The sequence below is a fragment of the Aspergillus foveolatus genome (genome assembly GCF_047715535.1).
Source record: "Aspergillus foveolatus strain CBS 279.81 unplaced genomic scaffold BDW70scaffold_151, whole genome shotgun sequence".
NCBI classification, from domain to species: domain Eukaryota; kingdom Fungi; phylum Ascomycota; class Eurotiomycetes; order Eurotiales; family Aspergillaceae; genus Aspergillus; species Aspergillus foveolatus.
The window spans coordinates 321-24169 of NW_027396215.1; the positions used below are offsets into that span (position 1 = coordinate 321).

General features: G+C 48.6%; 9 protein-coding genes across 9 annotated transcripts; 4 read left to right on the forward strand and 5 right to left on the reverse strand.

The window, feature by feature from the left end:
* Positions 1 to 427: 427 nt before the first annotated feature.
* Positions 428 to 928, forward strand: BDW70DRAFT_164857 (ankyrin repeat domain-containing protein; the record flags this gene model as incomplete). Its single annotated transcript, XM_073741579.1, has 1 exon — positions 428 to 928. The coding sequence occupies one exon, from the start codon at positions 428 to 430 to the stop codon at positions 926 to 928; it is 501 nt and encodes a 166-aa protein (XP_073590854.1).
* A 176-nt stretch (positions 929 to 1104) lies between these two features.
* BDW70DRAFT_145490 (uncharacterized protein) lies at positions 1105 to 1697 on the reverse strand. Its single transcript, XM_073738433.1, has 2 exons — positions 1399 to 1697; positions 1105 to 1332 (listed from the first exon to the last, which is right to left on the reverse strand). The coding sequence occupies exons 1-2, from the start codon at positions 1679 to 1681 to the stop codon at positions 1286 to 1288; spliced, it is 330 nt and encodes a 109-aa protein (XP_073590855.1). The 5' UTR covers positions 1682 to 1697; the 3' UTR covers positions 1105 to 1285.
* A 1208-nt stretch (positions 1698 to 2905) lies between these two features.
* Positions 2906 to 3172, forward strand: BDW70DRAFT_164859 (uncharacterized protein; the record flags this gene model as incomplete). Its single annotated transcript, XM_073741580.1, has 2 exons — positions 2906 to 2990; positions 3054 to 3172. The coding sequence occupies 2 exons, from the start codon at positions 2906 to 2908 to the stop codon at positions 3170 to 3172; spliced, it is 204 nt and encodes a 67-aa protein (XP_073590856.1).
* A 2249-nt stretch (positions 3173 to 5421) lies between these two features.
* On the reverse strand, positions 5422 to 7110 carry BDW70DRAFT_164860 (serine hydrolase domain-containing protein; the record flags this gene model as incomplete). Its single annotated transcript, XM_073741581.1, has 1 exon — positions 5422 to 7110. One exon carries the CDS (start codon positions 7108 to 7110, stop codon positions 5422 to 5424), a length of 1689 nt encoding a protein of 562 aa, XP_073590857.1.
* A 432-nt stretch (positions 7111 to 7542) lies between these two features.
* On the reverse strand, positions 7543 to 9986 carry BDW70DRAFT_166831 (TauD/TfdA dioxygenase family protein; the record flags this gene model as incomplete). Its single annotated transcript, XM_073742095.1, has 5 exons — positions 7543 to 7612; positions 8267 to 8316; positions 8891 to 9024; positions 9080 to 9812; positions 9885 to 9986. 5 exons carry the CDS (start codon positions 9984 to 9986, stop codon positions 7543 to 7545), a joined length of 1089 nt encoding a protein of 362 aa, XP_073590858.1.
* A 2111-nt stretch (positions 9987 to 12097) lies between these two features.
* On the forward strand, positions 12098 to 12762 carry BDW70DRAFT_164862 (uncharacterized protein; the record flags this gene model as incomplete). The annotated part of the gene is made up of 2 exons (XM_073741582.1): positions 12098 to 12232; positions 12313 to 12762. 2 exons carry the CDS (start codon positions 12098 to 12100, stop codon positions 12760 to 12762), a joined length of 585 nt encoding a protein of 194 aa, XP_073590859.1.
* Positions 12763 to 14004: 1242 nt separating this feature from the next.
* BDW70DRAFT_145491 (uncharacterized protein) lies at positions 14005 to 14258 on the reverse strand (the record flags this gene model as incomplete). Its single annotated transcript, XM_073738434.1, has 1 exon — positions 14005 to 14258. A coding segment is annotated over one exon (162 nt), but the record flags the coding sequence as incomplete, so codon positions are not given.
* An 841-nt stretch (positions 14259 to 15099) lies between these two features.
* Positions 15100 to 17268, reverse strand: BDW70DRAFT_145494 (uncharacterized protein). Its single transcript, XM_073738435.1, has 2 exons — positions 16282 to 17268; positions 15100 to 16218 (listed from the first exon to the last, which is right to left on the reverse strand). The coding sequence occupies exons 1-2, from the start codon at positions 16967 to 16969 to the stop codon at positions 15455 to 15457; spliced, it is 1452 nt and encodes a 483-aa protein (XP_073590861.1). The 5' UTR covers positions 16970 to 17268; the 3' UTR covers positions 15100 to 15454.
* A 4403-nt stretch (positions 17269 to 21671) lies between these two features.
* On the forward strand, positions 21672 to 22286 carry BDW70DRAFT_164864 (multicopper oxidase-domain-containing protein; the record flags this gene model as incomplete). The annotated part of the gene is made up of 1 exon (XM_073741583.1): positions 21672 to 22286. The coding sequence occupies one exon, from the start codon at positions 21672 to 21674 to the stop codon at positions 22284 to 22286; it is 615 nt and encodes a 204-aa protein (XP_073590862.1).
* Between the last annotated feature and the right edge of the window lie 1563 nt (positions 22287 to 23849).

Below are 23849 nucleotides of genomic sequence, written 5' to 3' on the forward strand. Positions count from 1 at the left end.
ATGAATTGTAGTAGCTCCTCTTCCCAAATTTCCTGGCTGAAAATTGGAGGACTAGTTGCCTGACCATCCTAGATTGGATTAATAATTGTTGAGCAGCTGAAAGGCCCTGAGTACTTACGACACCCTGTAAAAACTGTGTGATATCAATCTGTCTTCCTGCCCGGTTATTTGAATTTCGACATTTAGGCCCTTGGATATGCTTGCTCATTGAAGATGACCCATTTCGGTTTGTTTGTGGATGATCAAGGTCCTTGAGTACAGGTCGCTTTTACTGTGGCGAAGCCAGATCGAGCTCAGGGATGCATCTGAGTGTGCGATCGCGAAACGAAATATGGAGGCTATACATGCTCTACTCAGCTACGGGGTGCGTATGGACATAAGAGGGCCGAAGGGGAAGTCGACGGGTCCGCTAGAATTGGCGGCCAGAATGGGGGACGTGGAGCTCGTTGAGTTGTTCCTTAGTGCAGGAGCACGCCCCCGCTATGCCGGATCTGCCACGGGGTGTGCGCTGGTGCAGGCAGTGAAGAGAGGGGACGAAAGAATCGCGAGCCTGGTCATCGGCGACAGTAGCTGCATGCAGAAAACGACGGCTCTGATGTTAGCCGCGGAGCAGGAGGATGGGCACTTTGCTAGGTTTCTCTTAGCGCGTGGAACGCATCCGGACTTCGATGACTTGGAGTGCTTGGACCTACATCGTCCTAAGGGCTACCGGGACACTTGGCACTTTGCTTCGCCGCTTGCTCGTGCAGTGAATGCGGGCCACGCGCATTTGGTGCAGCTGCTAGTAGAGAGTGGCGCCGATGTGAATGTTCCTTTCGAGGGGTTTGAGAAGAGCAAGTCGTCTAGACAGACAGGTTCAGTGCTTCAGCTCGCGATGGACTTGGGCAACAAAGATATCGTGTCGTTTCTTCGCGAGCATGGGGCATAGGAAGAGGTTGAGAACTACGGATATAGCAAAATCAGGCTGTTGTGGGAGGAAAACAACTCGCCGAATGCAAGCGAGATCAGAAGAAAGAGATTGCGGAGACACATGGGAGTCAACCGTTGTATAGGCTCTATTCCAAGCTAGCAAAATTGTCTGTAACATTGATCTGCGTTCACACCCCGCATTCTCTACTTCCGTATCATACCGCTACCCACTGTATCATACGGCAGCAATTGGATCACGCCTGTATCCATCCAGGTGGTCGAAACATACAGGTGTTGCCGTGGACGGACTATTCTGGAAATTATACGCACCCATGGAGAAGAAGACATAAGGCTCTGGAGCGTTAAGCAGCGCCCTCTAAAGAGAATCCCAACTGAGTCCTATAAGGTCCGATGCGAGGTAACCTGCGAGAACATGTCAGTTTTTCCAAGCGTTGTGCGTCTTTGTAAGAAGACAACGTCATAACGTACAGCCTAGACCCGGCCCATCGCTATCGGTGCCGTCGGAGTCGGTAAGGTGGAAGAGCTCATGGTATAAGGTAGCGCTGAGAGACGTGAGCGCCGAAATGTCCGTCTGTGCCCCTGCGGTAGGATATTTGTTGGAGCTCACGACGTCTGCGGGGGTTGCATATCCATGCTCGCCTGGTTTGGCCACGAAGGCAGTATCGCAGAAGTATACATGGCTGTTGAATGCGGCATAGGTGAAGCCCGCGTTCGTATCTGCTCGGCTGGTGGCCGCGACACATTTCGGCATGCCCTGTCCGGTGAGGTGGCAGGTGGGATCTACGTTGGCTCCGGTCTTAGCGGGCAGGGAGTTCTGCCAACAGTTCTGGGGCAATTAGTTGACCACATACAAGACGAGGAATTCTCCGACAGCCTCCTTGTGCAGCTCTGTGATGATGCCAGTGACGGTCCGCGCGGTATGCGCTGGGCGTCGTCGCGGTGACAGGGTCCAATCTAGTCTCGGCGCAAGCAGCGATGCGGACCCGGAAGAACAGTAGCTGCGTGTCAACCACATCCGACCAGACGACGGAGACGTGGCAGAACATCATATTCGGTGTCCTGTCTTCACCGTCTGCGTCTCTTCGAACTCTTCCAATTCCATTTCCATAGCAGCAGGTTCTTCGAAGCGGCACCAACAGGACATGAATGCACCACAGTCCAAATTGTCTCCCACAACAGCTGCACCGCGCTCGCAGAAGACTGTGGGATGACCCTTATGGATTTTGAGGGGTGTAACAATGAACTGTGCGATTCGCCGTTGCAGCCTGGCCAGTATGTTTGCTGTTCTGAGGGACACTGCCCGAATACTCTCCCAAACTGGATAATGATGACAACTGCTACGTGTATTTAGTGGAGAATTTGAAAACTGTAGCACCATAGCGGCTGCTTATGCTGTTACTGTAGAGGAGATTGAAAGCTATAACAACGATACGTGGGGTTGGATGGGCTGCGATAACTTGCTGGCAAACATGAATATTTGTCTGAGTTCTGGCTGGCCTCTGATGCCGACAAGAATTGAGAACGCAGTCTGCAGACCTCAAGTTCCGGATACACCAGTTATGATGCCTGTTGCGACATATGGGGCCAGTATGGAACGCAGCTAAGTTCTGCACCCATCTCAAAGTCCCCAACAGGTGCACCCGGAAACGCCGTGATAGGCAGGACTGGGTGTATTTCCAACTGCGGCACGGACATTGTCATTGATGGCTCTCCATCACAGATCTATTCTGTCGCATACTTCGGGGGCTTTTCTTGGTACTGACCGTGCCTGACCAGGGTTATTGTCATCCTCGAGTGTGGCAATGGTTTGTCTACAGGCTACATTGCACCTTTGATCTGGAGTGAAGCCACTCCAGTTGTGACAGGATTGCGAGGCCGGACTCTTGTTTGGCTGCCTCTTCGGCTTCCAAGCACGACTACTATTAGCTTCAATCCATGGACGACGTTGCTATCCTACTCGACATGGAGTACTAACATGTATATTGATGCTAATAGTGAAACGACAAACCAGCATGTATACAACGTTCTCATGATCATGACTGTATTTACCATCAAGCCAGGTTCGTATTACCCCGTCATATACGTCTGGGCTTATAGGTGTTCTGATCAGTTTTTGCCCTTAGTCACGACAACCGAAATCACGGTTTGGAGCGTCATCCTCCAAACGGAAATGACAGGCAGTATCATCTACCTGACAAGCTCCATCCAGCCGCCACCCTTCACCATCACTGTCACCCTGTAAATTGACTTTATACCCAGTCCCCCTTTAGTACAGTCCATCTAAGAGGAATCTAGGGTCTGGGAAGGCACAGCATCCATCGAGGAGCCGGCTACAACCACCGAAAACGCGACGATCGCAATCTGGTCAGACACCACATGGAGCTTCTCGGTTGTGGCCGAAACCGTGGGCTCAAGCACGCTCATCACAGGCGAATCACGGAAACCCCCGTGCCTATTATTATCACACCACGCCAGCACCCGACCACTGTTGACGATGATGAGAAAGATAGTAAAATTACTGTTATCCATAATCTGACTTTGCTGTTCTGCTTTCCTCCAATATAATAGTTATCACTTCGGCAACTATTGGCTCTTCAAGCGCGCTGGACAGCTTAAGCAGAAGTGGTTACTGGCCGAAGAAGCAGAGTAGCGTGTCCTTAATGAGCGGCAGCCCTGCGTCAGTCGCCACTCCATCAACCAGGATCTTACAAAAGACAGCCCGGCCACGGAATGAGTGGCATCTTAGTGTCTCGCGTGCGACACTACTCGCCTTAGTCGTATTAGACACCTTGGCCTTGGTCCAGGCCGTGTCCGAGCCCAGGGCCTGTTCAACCAGATCCCGAAGCCCGGCGACGGTGTTTTACTCTGCGTCCGAGGCCAGGATGCTCAGCAGCATGTTGATCACTTGCATGCTTGTCTGGTGCATCGAGCCAAAGTTGGCGACTTGTACGGGGGAGTACAGGCGCTTGGCTTGACTATATCTATCGTTCCTATTTACATGCTTTGAGTCTAATCATTTCGATCTCCAGCTGCTGGACTAGCGCCTCTCTGCTCCTAGATTGTATATACTGTAATGCAATAGGACACGGTTTACTTTAAGATCGTAATCTGAATGAGTTTGTTATGAGTTTGTTATATTCGTGTCACCCACGTGGCCATTGTTTCCAGTCTGTATAGTTTGTCTTGCCTCTCTGAGCTGTATCATCATCTGGAAGTGGTCCTGGGGCTGATACTTGGTCGGCTGCTTGAGGACTTCCATATGTGCATGGTAGAGTAGCTTGATATGCTTTCACACTCTCCTGCTTGCCAGCCAGGCTTTAAGACAGACAATGGGTCCAATAAACAGACACAGAATAGGCAGACGGCCGCTGACAACCCCGGCATGACGACATATCCGTCAATAGCATCGAGACAGTCTCGGAGGTATTTCTCATTGCGACCTGCATCGGCAGCATCCTCTTACTGTTAGGTAGTGGGAGAATTACACAAAGGCAAACCAACTATAAATCGGCTCGCTGCCTGCGAGACAACTATCCTCAAAGCCTCAAACAGAACAACATCCTTCCAATTATCCTCATCCATCCTAAAGTACTTGCCAAAGGCAATCCCCAACCCATCATTCAATGCAGCAACATTGCTCTCCAACACCACATTCATCTCAGTGTTCACGAGCAGCGCCTGCCATGCATCGGCAACATATCGCGCAAGCATCTGAGACTATAATCCACCTGATCGATTTCAGCAAAAGCCTCGCCGGGGTTAAGTACACTGTCCGGCTGAGTTGTGGCCCAGCACAGCGAGCTGGCGGGTAAGACGAGCTCAATGCGTACGCCAAACCCTGGAAGAATGACGGGTTTTCCGTTCTTCAAGTACTAGTGGTATGCCTCGCGGAAGAGCGACTTGCAGCCAATGAATAAGCAATGCGTTTTCAGACCGAAGTTGGTCTTACTGGGAGGTTCACGGATAAAGGTCACGCCTATGAAATAGGCGGCACGAAGGAAGACGCTGTTAATGAGGTAGAGCAGTGCGGCAGGGATAAGGAAGTAGAATCCTATCCCGAGAAGACTGTCGGCGGGAATCATGATGGACTTAATTGTCGGGATCAGATAGACCCTTGACGTGTCGTGTCAGGCTCAGGTCCTTGATCCTTATATCATGTCCAGGCGCTGAAAGCTGTAAGAATTCTGCGGTGGCCCCCACAATACGTGAGCCAGCAGCTGAAATTGACGAAGTATATTGATTCTTTAGTCTCCTCTGGTGGTTCCGTAAGAGTAACTAGTCTATCTTAGTGCTGACAAGAAGCTTCCATTCGCCCAAGGCTGGTTATGCGGAAAGGATGAGCTGGTTCGATGATCTGGGTCACAATTGGGCTGGCCAGGCCATTCCTCGTGTTTGTTATATTCTACATCTAACAGCATTGCGCCGAGGATAAGGCTTGGACCGCATAACAATTCCGCAAGCAACCCGCACCCTTCCATACACGCGTGTACCCTAAGTAGGTACTCTCCGCAACCAAGCTGGCTCTGATTCCATATCCCAGCGCCACCATAGCCCCTCCACTCTCCCTTCCTCATCGACCTGAAACTTCAGCAACGTCTGCTGGTACACTTTTGCAATGACTGCCTGCAATTTCGACCAATCTTCGTCTGGCTGGAAGAAGCTGTACACGTCTGTCTGATAGAAGACCAACGGGCACTCCGAGGCTGGGCGGTGGTTGAACACGACAGACAAAGACGGCAGTTTCGAAGGCGTATTCGCCCCGGTTATACCTATACCCAAGGTAAACCGATCATTGAAGCCACGATACTCGCCCATATAGAGCATGCGATCTCGCTCCGGGTCCTTGGGGCGCCTGTTCTCCAGCCACAACCCTTCAATGTTTTCGCGATAATGCTTTACTGCCAGCTCCGCTTCCTTCATTGCCCAAGGCTGTAAATCGACCAATGGCTGCAGGTCAAAGAGCGCTTGTATCAAGAGCTGTGCAGTAAAGTCACTAGCGTCGCCCAAGTCGCGCCCGTTCGTTGCGGTGACCACGGCGCTCTGCGTCTCTGGGAACGTGTACACGGAGAAGATCGACCCTTGCATGCCCCCCGTGTGGCCCACGGCCGTTAATGGTGCTGCGGCTGCGTTGTTCTTCCCCAGGATATGCTGCATGTGAAATTGATAGTCTTTGCCCTGGGACAGCGCATTCCCGCTAAACGAGCTCAGCTGGGAGGAAGGCAGGTCGACGCGGAACCAGCCCATCCCGTAGGCGGCGGCCTTGCTGAATTCCGGGTCATCAGATGGCCGAGTCCAGTAGCCACGGCGGACGCGGGTCATTTGCTTTAATGGATTATCGGGGATGATGCGTTTATAATTGGCGTCGCTTTCACTGCGCTCGGCATCCAGCACCGCAATGCACCAGGAAAGCATGTCGTTGAGGCTGCTGCGCATCCCCATGCCAGCAAGTAAAGGGCCATGGTCGCAAGGCCACGAAGTATCCGGTAACTGATAGAACTGCCCGTTACTCAACATTGTACACGGGACGGCGATATTGCAGTCATTCTCAATATCAGCCCGGGTCATTGCCGTTCTGCTCAGCCCCAGGGGCTCCAAAATTCTCTCTCGCACAAAGTCCGCAAACCGCTGGCCGGACACACGTTCAATGATGAGAGCCATCAGGCCTACAGCAGCATTATTATAAAGCCATTCCCGGTTAAATCTCTGTTCCCCGTTTGCCGTGGGCATTGCGTTCAAGATTGGAATCAGATCCTCCTCGTCGCTCACAATAGTTCCCCTAGGGCCTATGGTGAGCACGGTAGGGGAGGCAAGCCCTGTGGTATGTCGCAGGCAGTCGATGATATCCGCCTCCTGCCCAATCCGTGGATCGCTCTCGGGGTTGAATGCCGGGAGATGCTGTTGGATCCGATCACTCCAGCAAAGCTTCCCTTCGTCGACCAGTATTGCTACTGCGGCGGACGTGAACATTTTGGAGCAGGAGCCGAGCATGTACATGGACTCCTCGTTCGCAGGGAGAGATAACCCGCTATCTCGGTAGCCAATGCTCTTCTTCATAATCACACGGCCACGGTGGACCACACCGAAGGTGATGGACGGGGTCTGGCATATGGAGTGAATTTGGTGGATTTGCGGGAGGCATAATGAAAGCCTATGGAAAGCCGCGTTCTGTTCTTGATTCATTGTCCAGGTCAGTAGACTGCAGGCAGGAAATGCAGGGGAACAGGTGCGGAGGATAAGGGGTTGGGTGTGTCTGGAGGGATCGAAGCGGCGGGGGAACATTTATAAGGTTACCTCATATCCTATCTCCACACAGAAGACTAGCCAAGTAGCCTATTTATTCATAATGTAGCTCGCAGGAGCAATGAAGATTCTACGCTGGCCGCGGAAACACTTTGTCACGTCTTGGACTCTACACATGGAACTACATGACGGCTTGTTTCTCTCCCTGCGCGCAACATAGTTAAATTTCCAGCTAAAGAGCGTATAGCAGTAAATGCCTGCCAACCTAGATCATGATATTCACCCACTGAATAACTACCACTAACACAAAGTACCTGGGCTTCCGTCCCCCCTCCAGCGCTCCAGGAACGTTGGCCATATCGGCTCCACCGCTTACTTGGGAAGCGGCTCGCCACCACCGTTTCCGACTCCAGCAGAAGCAAGATCATTGAATGGATACATTCTGTTCTAACAGACAACCGGTGTCAGCTGCCGACTGGGTGTTCTGATGCCAACCATATGCCATATACTCACTTGAAGCGGAGGGTTAGGTTTGTTCTAGAGATTGTTAGCGAAGCCTTACGCGGTCAAAGAATAAAACAGTAAGGAGGAATGCACAAATGATTCGTACCTTGGGCGAAGCGAGGAAATGGCTTGAGAGACACTATAGGCTCTGTTGGGTTGGAATGGAGTGAGAACGCTGCAGGAAAGACAGGAAAGAAGGCCGTATTTATACCTTGCCTACCGCATCCAGACTTTTTAAATGGGGAAGAGCCTAGAGCATCATCTTTGGAGTCGATACTACGCACGCTGGCTGCCAAGATAATCCTGCGCGCCTAGTCTGCTAACAACTACTCCCCGGTAATGGAGTCCGATACGATATAGAAGTGCCTACCCAACGGATCCTCCATTCTAGATCAACGAATAACGAAGTTACGCGGCGTCTCCGCTGGCCTCCGCGCGGGGAGTCGCGCTCAGGCCCAGAGCCCAGGCGGATCAACCGCCGGGGACCTTCCCCGCTGCCAACCCCAGAAAATCCCCCAAAATAATGATACTTATTTACTGGGTAGGACCACGGCAAGGTTTGGTTAGATCCGTCTACTGGGGTACCTCAGACCTCGCGGGGCCGTTGCTTCTGCGCTGCTTAGTGCTTTCCTGGTACGTCAGCTATCAGTCGGGGAGTCAGAAAATCCCTGTGTGTATTGTAACGTCGAAGAAGCTTCAAGATGAAGAACGTGCCGCCATGATCGGCCATTACTGCTCTATCACGCTAGTATAGTTGAAATAGTGAATTTAGTCATCATGGTTTCTTTCGTGGCTTTGCTACTAGCATTTGCATTCCACTTCCTGTTTCTTTCGACTCTGTCTAAGCGGTGACTGCCGCGGATTTATAGCTAATACCAACTGCTCTGCCTGTTTACATCTGTTCCTAAAATGGATGCTATGCGTCTGGTTGCTATATATTATGAATAATGCATTACCTAGGCACGTGGAATACTACCAGGAGCTCCCGACCTTGCCTTGGAAAGCTGCTCCTGTTAAGCATAGAAGAATGTCATATTCAAAACCAACTACTCTTCCGGAACATACGGCGTCTCAAACGGACGCTCAGCCTGGGGAGTGAGGCGTGCCAGGTGCCGACGCTCATGACTCCTCCAATCGACGATCGCGGTGTGCGCAGTGACACGGTTCTATTGTTGTCAGGGTGATGCACCAGCAGGACGGCATATGGAGTACTTACATCCCAAATGACAACCGTCTTTGGCTCCCACCGCACCCGGACTTGGTGTTCCAGGCAATGCCCAATATGATTCATCAAGAAGCCCAGCAACATATCACTCTCCTCCTTCTTCATCCCGACAATTCTCGTCGTCACTATCCCAGTCAGTGCCTTCAATCAACCCGGCACTCAATGTGGGGAGGGACTCACATGCATTGACAAAAAGCGCCTTCTCCCCTGTCACTGGATGTGTCCGGACAAGTGGATGCTCAACAATAACTGGCTTCCTCCGGACCAATCTTCCTGCACGATAGTAGGGCTCCGCCTGCGAAACACCATCATGAACCCCCCTTAGCCCATGCAACCTCTCCCGGAGCGCGGGTGAAAGCCGCTTGTATGCCTCCACCTGGTTCGCAAAGGCCGTATCCCCACCCACCTCGGGCAATTCAAGTGCGTAGAGAATTGTCATACCCGGCGGCTGCTCATCATATGTGACGTCCGAATGCCAGAGCACCGTGCTATTTTTGCCGGCTAAAAAGGTCGCAAAGTCCCCGTTCTTTGTATCCATCATATACACGACATGGATCTCGGGATAGCTCTCTGGTACCCCGGCAGTTGCGTGCACATGATGCCTTCCGAAATATCCACCAAAGGCAACGGCCTGATCAATCCGGAGCTCGGCGAAATCCTGGTCGCGAAAGACAAGGACCTTACGCTGGGCAGCAAGAAGCGCAAGTTGGTCTTTTGCTTTGTCCGGAAGCGAGGAGAGCTGGATTCCAGTGATCTCAGTGCCGGTTGTGGGAGTGAGCTTCTTTACAGTCACACCTGGGAGGAGGAGATCTTTGAGGGACGGATCAGCGTTTTTGCCGGGGTCATGGTGCGTGAAGGGCTCCAGAGGGGGAAGGTTGTCTGCGTGGTCCCAGACAGGGAGGTAGTGGGGGTACTGTCTTGTGTGGTCAAATTATCTGTAGTTGCATGGGATGATTTCGCACCGTCGTTGGAGGGCACGACCTACTTTGGCGTCCGTAGGGCTGTCCTCTTCGTCAATAGCCCGAATTATCCTGGGCCTGACCTCCTCATTACTAACCTGGCCATCTCGTTCAGTCTGGACGGCCATTGCGCAGCGCACCCTTGCTCACGATGGCAATACCAGCTCCTTGGGCGAGTCACCGTTCACTTACTCCGGGCTTCCAGCGCAGAGTGATGTTATATACGACGTGAAGACCTCCGCATGCACCGATCCTTGGCGGCCGGGGAAGGTCCGACACTTCTCCACTACTCTATACTCAATACAAGCGTCGTGCTAAAGCTAGCTATACTGCAGAGTAAGCGCTAACCGACAACAAGCTAATACCAAATGAAGACCTCTGCTTACAGAGTATGAGGCCAGAGAGGGGCTACTTGGCCAGGAATAGCCCTAGCGTCAGGTAGAACAATAGAACAATATGTGGCGTACTTAGCATCTACAAGCAGCCCATCATGGTCATAAAACAAGTCGCATTCTTTGTTCCCGAGCCTTCCTTTATTCCATAGTATACCCTGTGTCCCGAATAACCTCGCATTCCGTCATTCTTAGATCCCGTGAATTAATATACTATGCCGGATAACATTACCTATCATCATTAAAATCCGTATAGCTCGAGATATCCGTATCGCGAGCACCATCATCCTTAGCACTATTCCATACTGCGCCGAGTCAGAGTGAATATCCTCCAACTTAAGGCCGTCATCCTCAAATATGGTGATCCCCTGCTCCACAAAAAAATTGGCTATTCAGACGATACGCGCGCTCCATTTCACAACGAAACGGGCTGGGTGTTGAGAAGAAGGCGTCAATCGAATCAAGCGACTGGTGCACGTCTCAGGGTAGAACAGATACACAAGTATAATTCAGAGCGGATTGAGACTAACCTTAGAAAATAGCTGCGGCTTTTCACGCTGCACAACATGCGTTTTACTAATGTGGTCATCTCAACGCCAATGGCCCATCCAGTGATGCCACTGTGTTCCAAGCTGCTGCATAGCCTAGGCTGAACATGAAGAGCATTACGACTGCAGCGGGTGCGTAGTTGGACGATTTTCCAGGTTGTGGAGATAGGCATCATAGACGGAGCTGGCCTGGGTGATCAATAAATGCCTTACTCTTCGGCAAGTCCCAACTCATGACAATCTCAACGGCGAACAGAGTCAAGGCACCAAGCATCAAGTACATCCTCCGGCCGATTTGATCCACTGTTTACGCACTGATGATGCTGGCGAATATGCCGTGATAGCTTGGCTGTATTAGCTAGATGGAAACTCCACTAGTAGGCATTCATACCGTATGCCATTCCACGAAGCCATGATCTGGAGCCACACACACAGCCAGGCTCACCGAGTATAGCCGAAAATATACCTATGACTTGAGCCATCCCGGGCCCCGATGCAACTCAAACTCGGTGCAGTCACTCGTCACTGTACGGATTACCACGCCATTCAGTTTAGATCTTCATGGCTCTGGTTATGTGTACACAGCGGTGTTAATATTAAGAATCTGAATAGTGTTCTTGGAGCAGGGTTACTTAAGTCTGGATCTTCTGCAGACTGAAATCATCCTCTGACAGATTAGGGCAGTTAAAAACTCAAGGTAAGAACAACCATCATGTTTGTGAAAGCTTTGCAGATCCTCTTCTTCTCTAACTATTACACACCCAAGCAAATGGCTTACTACTCGAATGCACGAGGAGTATGATACTGTCAAGAATGCCACCATCCAGGGCAGCTCTGCAGTCTATATGCCCATCATCCTGCTGGATTACTATTTTACCAACTACAACCAGTGCTGCCTCTAGAATAGCAACAGAGAAGAACTATTCATATCAAGGCGTCTGGAGCGGCACTGCGTTCTAGATCACAGAACACTGCGTTTCCTTGCGGAGGCTGTACCTGGACTTGGAAGAGTTTGTGCGCCCAGATCATCTTTCCTATATTCGAGAACGACGACAAGGTAGCGCATCTTTTTTCTTCCCTGGGCGTATATTGGCTAAAGAGCTAATGACAATACCAACATTGGCATCTACGTTTCCAAACATTCGTTCCACGCTTAGGTCATTTGAGCTACGAATTAACACGGACGAGCCTTGGTCGAACATGCTTCCGGCCTTGGGTCTCCTACCTGGCAAAGTTCTCGATATTTTCTCGTTGAGACTGCGCAACTTGTCCCTGAACCTTAGATACCTAAAGTTGACAATGGTCGCTGTGGGGTTGAACTTCCTTTTTCCGTTGGATCAAACTGGAAACCCTACACCTGAAGCCTTATCGCTTTACTGGCCCCACCTGGAGTCTCTCACTCTGAAGGCACTCTCAATGTGTTTACCTTCCGGTGTAAGTGACCTCGCTGTCTCTTCTTCCAGGCCACTTGATGAGGCTTCATTACGCCAGTAGTATACTAACAGACAGAGCAGGTGAATGGCTATTCGATCACGAAAATGCGGAAAGACCTCCCTGATCCATCAACAATCAGCGGTTTCGCCATTTTCGAAAACCACTTAATGATTGAAGAAATGGAATATTTCCGCGGCATGATGCGAATTGAGGACTTCCATCGACTCTATTCCTCGGTCGGCTATGCAGCTCAGCGTATGCCGCGACTAAAAACGATAAATATCAGCATGGTAGAACCGCCCGACACTGAAGTTGAATTCACCAACGGCAGAGGTGCAGCAGATGGCTTGATAGGTAGTAAAAGGCCCACTTTGTCGTTCAACTCTCAGTCAGGGTATATACCTGATGAGCGGGTTGCGGCTGCTTGGGGGTTTAGCTTAGATGATTTAGAGGTTGAGGATTTGGGAGAGGATGATGCGTTCCATCAGGTCTACGTGAGAGTGGCGCTGGATCGGTTCCCTGAGAATTAGTAAATTATCGAGACAGTTATGGTACTAGAGAAGTTCAGCCAAAGGTTTTGTGGCTATATGCCGGCGCCGGGCCAATGTCATATCAATTATATTTTGCTGGCCGAAGTCGAAACATCTAGTGCATGGGGCCTCTCAGAACGCTATCAAATAAAGACTTAATACTACACTAGCATAGCCTAAAGTAAATTGATATAATATTATCATGACTTACATTTCGTTTAGATCTTTGACAACTGTTACATATCCCATATGCCTGGCTCGCAGGATGATGGCTCGGCCCGTGACCCAGGCGATCGGCTATCGGACAGAATATTTAAAGATATCATTAGCAGTAGCTTCACATAACGTGTTTGGTAAATGAGCTGCGCATGTAAGCGAGATGCGCACCTGCATACAGATTTCCTATATTTTGATCCTTTACTCAACTACAACGCCTTTATACTATTCTTTATTTGGACAAGCATTCCTTTTATGCCCAATTTCATTACAGGTACTACATATCGGTAATGCCCGTGCCTTTGGTATTTGTACACCTTTTGCTGGTGGCCTACATGGACCATGTATAGACTGCGGCAACATCCACGATATATCCAAATCCGCATATCCGCGGATATGGATGTAATCTGATACCCAAATATCCGCAGCGATACGATATGGATAGTAGAAGGTATCCGCAATGCGGATTTGGATATTTTGTGGATAGACAAACAACCAAACATGACTATATCTGTTACTGCATAATTTATGCATGTTTTGTATGTAATATATTGTTCAAGGAGTGTATTGGTCACAATTCAAACATGAGAATCTTGATGCTAACAATATATCAAGCTGTATTTAGAAGACTTCTAATCTGCTGCTGGCACAATACAGACTCAGGAATATATTCAGAGCTAGATAACAGAGTAGATACAACAGACTGGGTACAGAGTCAGGCTATTGACAGTAACAATGGCATGTTTATGCAACAAGGTCTGGTAGTAATATATATTTGATCCATCCCGGGGAGTAGTATCATACGGAAGATGTCACAGGCTATGGCCTGGGTCTTGGTTATCGGCCATGCCCTCAACCAGTAGAACATTCTAGGAGGGTGGACAGAATCTGATGGAAGCTTAGGAGCATGTATATAGAGGGAGAAGAAGGCCTACCTTCATACTTCTTCTCCAAGCTTGTGATACTCGTGAATACAGGACAGCTAGTTGAAAACAATGCTACCTACGCCCGTGACAGAAGACGTGTAGTGCTGGCAAGCTTGTCAAGCCAGAACATGCGTATACTACTGATATTAATCAGCACATTATACGTCATGTGTCAGGCTAGATTGGGTTAATCTAGCGAAAATTATGCTAGTGCGGATAGTAACAAGATATCCTCCATAACGTATCCGCGCGGATTTGGATGTGGATAAAGATAGCAACTCAGGTATCTGGTATCCGCATGGATACGATAGGATAGCATTTGCTATCTGATATCCGCGGATATACCGCAGTCTACTCCGGGCTATTAGACCACATGGCATCTGGTTCACCCTTGCAGGGAAGGTTTTGGACTGTCACAGGCTATGGCCTCGATCTTGGTTGTCGGCCATGCCCTCAACCTGGTTCTAAATAAGGCCTCTGCAACATCAGTGTACAGCCTCGGAATTGCGGCCCCAAAGGAAAAGAGATCCGTCCTCGTAACTTCGGGAAGTCGGAAGCCTTGACGTATGATTGGGAAAGGTTGCTAAAAGGGAGGAGGAAGATATCTGCACTTCTATCTTTTGTTTCTTTCTCTAAGCTGTGATACTCGTTTATACAGGACAGCCAGTTGAAAGCAATACTGCCTACGCCCGTTACAATTTGAATTCCTTTGGTTTGCTCGCTGGTAGTCATATGGCCTAGGCAAGCGAGATTCAAGCTCTGGATGGTGTTAAGTATAATTGTATACCAATTTCTGGCCGACAGTCTGGATTGGGGTAGAACCATGCTTCGCAAGCAGAATAATAGCCATTTCTTGTACATGAGCTTTTGTAGGAGCTGCTCCGCGTAGATCTAAAGATAAGATCTACTGCTTAAGCGCTTCCTCTTCAATCTCTGTCAATTTATGACCATTTGCGCGAGATTCGGCGCGATTTGTAGTCCCGCGTAGTCGCGTACGCAGTGTAGATTCAGGCACATTAAAGCGACGTGCTGCCTCGCATATTGATGTGATCTCTTTTTTTTTTAAGCCTGTACAGCCAGTATAGCCGACCTTCCTTCTCATGGTGATTTTGGCTTGAATTAACGCGAATTCGGGGCATGGTGGCTGATGGAAGATAGATGACCGCGTCGGCATGTAAAAAAGTGGTTGGGTGCGCAGCTCGCTTACCAACCACGTTAACAAGGATCAATCATACATCATACATCAATCAACCCTTGCTCATTGCAACATGAGTGATAAGCTAGCTTAAGGCCAACAATTCGAGATGTGGTATGTAATTGCCACAACGGCACCAAATGCAAAACTTAGAGCGCCAACCCGCTTCTCCCAATAAGAATTCAGAGACAGTATGAGTTTGAGATAGCTGAGAGGTTTCTTGCGTTACTTGTAGCATCAGGTTTGGGGTGGCTTGCTTGCTTAAAGTTATGTTGGCCACCTACCTTTCTTATGGAGTAACAAAGAATCTATTTGCACGACAACAATCCCAAGAAACATGAACCTAACACTGAGTCTAAATGGAACTGCGCCTGGCATTAGTACCTAGCCCATGGCTAGCGCTTGACTTGCTGTCAAGTAACGACTGAGCAGAAGCATTGAACCATTGCATAAGCTTCTTCCTCGCAGACATCTCAACCTTCATACCTAGCTCCTCGATATCATTCATGTACTGTTGTGCCTGTTCTTCCATATCAAGCGTGTATTTTTGCGCTTGTTCCATAACTTCATTTATACATTCGGCGGCTGTATTGCGTACCTCGGAGTTACCATCGTCAACCTGTTCACGAAATTCGGCTTCGTTCATTGTGTATACGCTGTAGATCTGGTCACGACATTCACTCATGGCCCTATCGACGTTTTGTTCGAGCCGACGCTCAATCGTCTTATCGACATATTGTTCAAGCCGGCGCTCAACCATCTTATCAACATATCGTTGAAGCCGGCGCTCAATCATCTCGTCCTTGGGAAAGCTAGCTTTGTCAAACTCGCATTGAAGATCATGGTCTACATCTTCTGGTATGGCTAGCAGATGTTGGTGCCCTGAACGAATTAAAAGTTCGCGGATCAGGCCATCGGAAAGACCACGCAGCTCATCTTCAAGAAACCTAAGTTTCTTGGACTCTCTGAAGCCAGGAGAAACACGCGTAAAGTGAGTTGGGCGAATTGAGGGGGAGAGGGTACTTGGCGTATTCACTTCGGTCGGAGAGCCTATCGGTTGAGGAGATGGAAGGAGCACTCTTTTTCGTCCTTCAGCGTTAGGTGACATTGACCGCGAATCTAGATGCTAGGATTGAGCTACTGAAAGATAGGAGAACATAAACCGGTAAGATGAGGAGATACCTCTGCGCCGTTTTCCAATCCCCTGCTCGCAGTATAGAGGTGGATCCACCTGCTCGGACACGGGCTCCTGACAATATGGGGGTGGATCGGGCGGCAGACTGAATACACGCCAATCTTTTTCGACCAAGCCATGGCGAGAGTGGTTAAAAGACACTGTCTGAAGACTCCTTCGTTGCAAGGCATGGGAGAAGTTTTGCAGCTTATCAAGTTCGTTATTCACAAATTGTCGTCCGGAAAAGTGTATAAGCAGAGATCTGGATCGACAGATCTTCGCAAATGAGTGGATCTTCACGTCTCCTGGCGTCGCTGGGCTTAAAGTCTCCATCTCAGATGGACAAAGAACAATGCCGGTTGTACCGAGGCTCAGACTTAGTGTTGAGACGGCCGAAACATTGGTGACGGGTGCCGGGAGCATAGAAAATAAACCAGATGGAAAAAGGTTGTCTCTGCTTTTCCGAGCCAAAGTACATTCTTCCACTCTTTCTGGGGGAATATTCAAAGTCAGCGCCTGTGATCTGCCGCTCAGGTTAGTGAGATTTGCCCGAATTGAAAGGGAGACGGATCCTTGGTTGGCAGTTTGATCATGGACAATACTAAGGTCAGCACGACAGAAAACCTCGAGATCGGATGCATAAACAAGAACTGCCTTCTTGAGAACCCAGCGCGGGGTTTGCGAAGTGGTGGTCATGATGTTGTTGCAACATTCGCTGGTCTAAAGGGATCCCTCGAAGAATCGAGTAGCCCTCCCACCCGGGCTTTCGAGAAGCGTTGAGCAGCCCTGACTCGTGTTATATGTAAGTGAATAATGATAATAAGACGAGAGTAAAGTGGTAAGAGCTCTTGCGGCCCGGTCGCGAGCACGTGCCCAATCTGAAGTCAACGAGTGAGTTCGGAGAGTCCTATGGAATCACAGGAATGGCAGGGCTGGCGGCGGGGACGGCAAGGAGCATATACTTTCTTTACCGATGATGATGGTGGACGGAGAGGATGAAGAAGGAATGATACCGAGAATGGGAAAATGGGGAGGCGGGATCTTGACGAAGTTGGAGATTCGACCACGTGACCTACCGGCTGGCCGGAATTTCTCGAATTCCGACATCGATACAATTTCCGAACTCCGAGCTACATCTTTGTCTCATTTATGCAAGTGTTTCATAGTCGGGTCCGTAGCCTGCCTTTTTCATCTACTTCATATTCTTGTTATGAATATATTCCTGGGCCTACACCCTTCACACCACCTGCACCTGAAGTATGACGCTTCGGAGCCCAGCAATGGCACTGAATCGATTAATACACTACTCTTGACTAAACCATGGACATGTACTACCGGCATCCGTCCCGCAATCCATTTATGAACGCTTACCTACTGTTGTGGGTACGCATGTACGCCCAAAGGGGAAAGGGCAGAAGGAAACTCTATCAACTACATGAACGTAGCCTACTAAGGATCGGACGCCATATGACGATTAACTATCTATCTCATTGACGATAGATATCTTGACTGTCTCTCAATTGATACGTCGAGGGGTCAGATCCTCGGGGATTGGAGATCGCGGCCAAGCCGCGATATCAAATGGCATAAGCCAGCCAGCGGTCTCATCCTGTACACCTGGTGTACAGAATGAGCATCACATGACATTTCCATATCACCTACAAAATATGGTTTACTGGGCGTGTTAGGCTGGTATTCATAGAGCTAACTCTACGCAAATCAACATTCAAAAGTCAAGGCAATGAAATACAGTCCCTCTCAGATATATGATGTCCCTCAATCTCAGTCACTCGACTCTTGGAACAGAACACTGGGCTGTGCCCCTACCAAAGCGATCTTGGTCGAACGATCATGCATCATGCTCTTCCTCAGAACCTGTACCCGACGAAACATTGTTCTACCTTATAGCCATCGCAGATAATCAACTAGTATTCCTCCATTACCGACTGGGGAGGCGAGCAAGTCCACAATGAGCAACAACGACCTTACCCTTGTAGCTGGATTTATATTCGCTATCATATTCACTGAACGGTGACCGTCAACGGCTGTCACAGGCTATGGCCTGGAATCTTGGTTGTCGGGCATGCCCTCAACCTGGTTCTAAATAAGGTCTCTGCAACATCAGTGTACAGCCTTGGAATTGTGGTCTCGTAGCTTAGGAAAAGAGATCCGTCCCCGTAACTTCGGGAAAGACATCCGTCGGCATGCAAGTCCGCGAAGTCGGAAGTCTTGACGTATGATTGGGAAAGGTTGATAAAGGGAGGAGGAAGATATTTGCGCTTCTATATCTTGTTTCCTTCTCTAAGCTTGTGATACTCGTTTATACAGGACAGCCAGTTGAAAATAATACTGCCTACGCCTGTTACAACGGCCGGATTATACATGGCGAGTCGGGCTGGATGACACGTCCGTCGCGGCCTCTGTAAGAGCTTGGTCCCAGCAGGATCTCTACGACCATTTTGGAAGCATTGTTATCAGATGGACACTTATAAGAAACACTCCTGATGCGAATAACTGATATTGCCGTCGCACGCGAACCAAACTTCAGATATCTATTAACCCATAGAGAAGACAGCAGTACAACAACATCAAGGAATGGAGAAAACGGGCCTTTACATTAGCGACCAAATAATACTCGCTGACCAGGAATTACAGATGATGCCGAGAACATTCCAGGTCAAGCTTCGGCTTGGTGGAATGTATACACATTGTCCTGGGCCGCCATGTCAAAAAAGAAACAGGTACTGTGGGAAGAAACCTGTGTGAAAAGAAACATTACAGACTATTGACTTATAATGTGAACGCCTTACTCGTCTAGTATCTTTATACTCCAAACAGGTGGGCGCAGTGGTGCTATCCAGGGGTCAGAAATATTCTTCCCAAGCCTTCCGGTCTTCATAAGCATTGCTCCGGTGCTCCTGCTCTTAAAGAGACATAACTAATAAGACTTGTGAAACCGCAATGGGGAAGGACTGTAATAACTTTGATGAATACTGAGAAATAGTCCGATGAAAAAAAATTGACTTACTCCTAGATACAGCTGCTGGGCGCCAAAAAATTCAGTGTTAAGGATCCACTTCGGAAGGGTGGATCATCCTCTCAACCAGGCAGGAAAACTTACACCACGTAAAGCTAACGATAAGACGGCTAAGACTAAACCTTGGGGATCCTCATGGTCCTAGATACACTTGTGGGGATATATGAATGCAACCCAACAACAGGGTCATGACAAAGTCTATCTGAAAACGGCAGCTAAACTCGGTGGTTCCGTCAATATAGTATCTCCCGGGGAAGGGTTCCTGGATCTCGATCACCCATCTAGGACTCCATGATCGTTTGCCTGAGGCTTCTGACTTCCGATGTTGAGGCCTGATGTTATGTGTTACGAACCACCTTTATCTATCCTAAGCACGGTACTTACAACGAATCACAATAAGGTCATAATACCTAGCGATAGCCATAACAAACAATATTTGATATTAATGTTTTTTATTCTAAAATTGGATGTTACTGAAAAGAGTACTATAACTAACAAATATCTGCAGTCAAGCTGCTTTTCTAGGTGCTGGTATTTTTGTGTATATATCTAGCATGGCTTTATTATCTGCAGGGAGCTGTATATCGTCTGGAGTGGGATAAATCTATTTATCCAACCTAGGACCGATTTATCGTCCATGCGAACCACTCCACTCCAAAACCTGTCCCGACCGCATCCATATATCCCCTCATTCGCCCCGCAAAATTATCATCGAATACCCTTGCAGTTCCTCATCGCATCGCCTGCTGTAAAAACGGGCAGGGATTTAGTATTTCTACACTTGCAGTTAGGTATCCTTCGAAAGTCCTTCCAACTAAATACCGACAATAATAAGTAAGCCCCAGTGATCTGCATACAGATCAACAGACTAACAGCGGCCAGAGGGCTGACACAAAGAAGCAGACAAAAGCAGATGTTTCAAGTACTAGCCAATGTCTTCTTGCAGGTCTTAGATCAAGTAGGGTCAAAGGAATATCAAGGAGGGCTAGTAAATCAAATAGTAGATGTATTATTATCGTGAAGGCTCAAGGCAGCCGCTAATTTTCTAGCAGTCAAGCTCTTGAAGAATCTCCAAGCTGGCTAATAACGCAGGGGTATGCGTAAGTGTTATCGTTACTTAGATACTTAGGGCCACCATTTCCCTGTCTTAATTCTCCAAACGTTTGGTATCCCTGAATTTGAGACCGAGCCATCTAGAACTCTCCTAAGTGATTGATAGTTGAAGAACTGATTACTCTTGGCCTATATGAAGGCCTGGGCTGCCGAAAGTATATGGTGCCGTGAGTTTCGACAGAGCTCGCTCCCTCATGAGGTCAAGGACTACGAAATAAGATATTATCCTGCTACGAGCTATATCTCTCAACCACCGGCGTCATGCTTACTTCAAATACAACCATCACAGAGGCAAGCTCAGGCAATGGGAGATTTAGGATTACTTTGGCAAGGTGATACGCTCACTTCCGGATCTCGGCGGATCGCTCTATCCGAGCGTACCCAGAAATCTTACTGACGCTTTAACAACTCGCCGCAGGCACTAACTAAGCAAGAAAAAGTTACCTCACCATTGTGACAAAGTGTTTTGCGTGTACATTAGCTAAGAGCCCGAGGCACTGTCAATAGTGAGCTTAACTACTAGTCAAATTGCGATCGCACCCTCCACCCTCCAGCGTCCGCAAATCATAAATCATTAGAGACCCTGAATAGTGCTTGCCTAGCTATTTTATTTCCGTTGCCTTTCTTAACCAGTTAGCTTACCAAGCTTCCAAAGTATGCACCAGATGCTTTTTGTGTGCGGGTTGTTCTTGCTGTCTGCCCAGGGGCTCCTCATTAGGCATGATAGCTCTTTTCAACCGGATCACATACTTCGAGTTAACTCCCAGAGCTATATGCAAGCATGCTAACCCAGGTATTCAGTTCTGGTGAACGGGTCTTCCCCTGGTCCAGAAATACTTGTTCAAGAAGGGCAGACAAGTTGGATCAAAGTTTACAACGATATGGAGAATCCGAATGTTACTATGGTATTTATATAGGTTTTTCGTTATTCTTAGACTAACCAGGCTAATATAATCCCAGCACTGGTATGGTCTGACTGCATTTACTGCACCTTTTTCCGATGGTACTCCCATGGCCAGCCAATGGCCTATCCCACCCGGTCACTTTTTCGACTATGAGGTAAAAGTCAAGCTCGGTTGTGCTGGGACCTATTTCTACCATTCCCATGTTGGGTTTCAGGCTGTTACCGCTGCCGGTGCACTGATTGTCGAGTCAACTAGCCCGCCACCGTAATCCTATGACGGAGAACGCATAATCGCCTTATCCGATTTCTTCTCAAGGACGGACGAAGAGATTGAGCATGGTCTCATGTCAAGTCAATTCCAATGGAGCGGCGAGACAGAAGCCGTTCTAGTGAACGGTCATAGCCTAGCACCTTCGGCAACGAATGGTACCGGTTCCTGTAGACGGGAGGTTCTTCAGGTGGAGCCGGGCAAGACATATCGTCTGCGTATCATCGGAGCAACTGCTCTATCGTTCATTTCCTTTGCCATCGAGAGCCATGATGTGGAGATTATCGAGGCGGATGGACACTATACACAGAAACTAAAAACCAGCAATCTACAAATCGCTAGTGGTCAGCGGTATAGCGTGCTCTTAAAAGCAAAGGATAATGCTGCCCTGGAACAGCTCAGTCAGCGCCACTTTATCATCCAAATTACTACCCTGGCGAGACCCACGACTCTGACGACCTACGCTATCCTTCAGTACCCATCTAACACTCCCGCAAGTTTGACAGATGTGTCAGCTACACCACTGATGCCGGTCCCAAGTATGGCCTACGGGTGGCTGGACTACCAATTAGGCCTCGTAGGGAGTCGCGATTCTCCAGGTTCGATTCGACTCGGAACCGCCAAGAATCAGGTTCAGGTTCCAAGGTTTGGAGTCGCGATCCGATACCAGGATTTTTGGAGTCGAACCTGAGAGGTTCGACTGGAACCTCAGGTTCCACAAACAATGCAAACATGGGGATTCCGTGACTTGCATAAAATATGCAGATATTGACTGTATTTTTGAGTATTTCCCGCGTACAGATTAGTTTTAAGGATTAGATGAGAGCTTTCATAAGACGGATAATGTAGAAAGATCAGGTAAAAAAGGCTTTTTATTCAGAACTCTATTGATTTCATGGTTTTCCGTATACAAAGTCTTCATCCTGCCTGGAACGCTTTGGAAGCCGCCCTGATAAATGCCTCTGCATACTACCCTCTTCTTGTATATAGCTATTATCAGGCAGGGAGATTTCATCCTCTTCATTTGATTCAATCAAAGACCTCGGGAGTTCCGTAGTGGCTTTTGCCCTTAGTCTTTTACCAAGAACATGCTGATTGACTGGTTCGGCAGATTAAGATATTGTGACTGAATGATCTTCCTCAGTATCACTAATAGGATCGAATTTGTCCTCCGCTTTCTGATTCTCTTTTTCTTCTTTTACCACCTCTACTTCCTGTGTAGAAAGAAACCCTTCGACAAAGGAAAGATGTTCAGACTCCATGTCGAATTTGGTTGTACACATGAACATCATTAGATCCCTTATCATTTTGGGTTTCAGGGAGCCTTGGTGGTAGTGACAGATATCACGAGCAGAGTTAAATAACCATTCAACACCAGAACCACTAGCAGGCGTGGTAAGGATATCCCGTGCTAAGCTTGCAAGGATAGGAAGTTCATGCTGATAATCCTTCCAGAACGTCCGCGGGTTAACTACTTGGGTACCTATAAAGATTAGTTGGAGTAGAGTACAGGATAACTAGATATTACTTACTACTTCCAAGATACCGCGAAAGCTCGTCTTGAGCAGTGGTCTGTGGCCGGAGAGATAAGGCTGGTGTTAAGAGGATATCAACATCAGAGATCCCCCCTACTGAGGGTTGGCTGTTTAATATAGGCTGTGACTCCAAATAACGCTGCTGATAAGGTATAAGGTGCTCCTCAAGGCTCTTGCAGTATTGCACCCGCCTGTTTGGCTCCCAGTCCTTAGTAGAAAAGAACTCAAGCTTGTTTTGTGGTGCAAGGATTGTACCAATTGCATAAAGGTCATTGCCAATTTTATCAGTCATCCTATAATATTCTGAAAGCTTTAATTTTGCCGCCTGTAAGGCAGAAAGCATTACTCTCTTCCAGCCAACCTTCTTTCACGTAAGCTGTGTCACGGGCTAATGCCATTCACTATCCTACAGGTAGGATTATTGCAGAAGAACACGCTGAAGAAAGAAGAAAAGAAAAGAAACAAGATCGCCAGGTAGAAACATCTAGATATGCGCCAGCTTACTAACGAGTCATGTGACGGTAAGGTCACGTGAAGCGAGTGGCCGTCGACGGCCTCGAGCACTACTTCCGGGCAGGGCCCGCTACATTACTCCCCCCCTTCTTCCGAGGTTGAGGTGATGTAGTTGGGACAGGCCGTTGGTGATTGCTGCGGGCTTCCCACTCGTCTAACGCTGCTGAGTCTTCAAGGTTCTGGGCTGGTTCCCATGTAGGACGTTG

Coding starts and splice junctions, on each gene's coding strand:
- BDW70DRAFT_145494 (XM_073738435.1), bottom strand. CDS start 16,969: ATGACCACCACTTCGCAAACCCCGCGCTGGGTTCTCAAGAAGGCAGTT. Junction 16,219..16,281: donor GATTGGAAAACGGCGCAGAG/GTATCTCCTCAT, acceptor CCTAGCATCTAG/ATTCGCGGTCAATGTCACCT.
- BDW70DRAFT_145490 (XM_073738433.1), bottom strand. CDS start 1,681: ATGCCGAAATGTGTCGCGGCCACCAGCCGAGCAGATACGAACGCGGGC. Junction 1,333..1,398: donor CGATGGGCCGGGTCTAGGCT/GTACGTTATGAC, acceptor ATGTTCTCGCAG/GTTACCTCGCATCGGACCTT.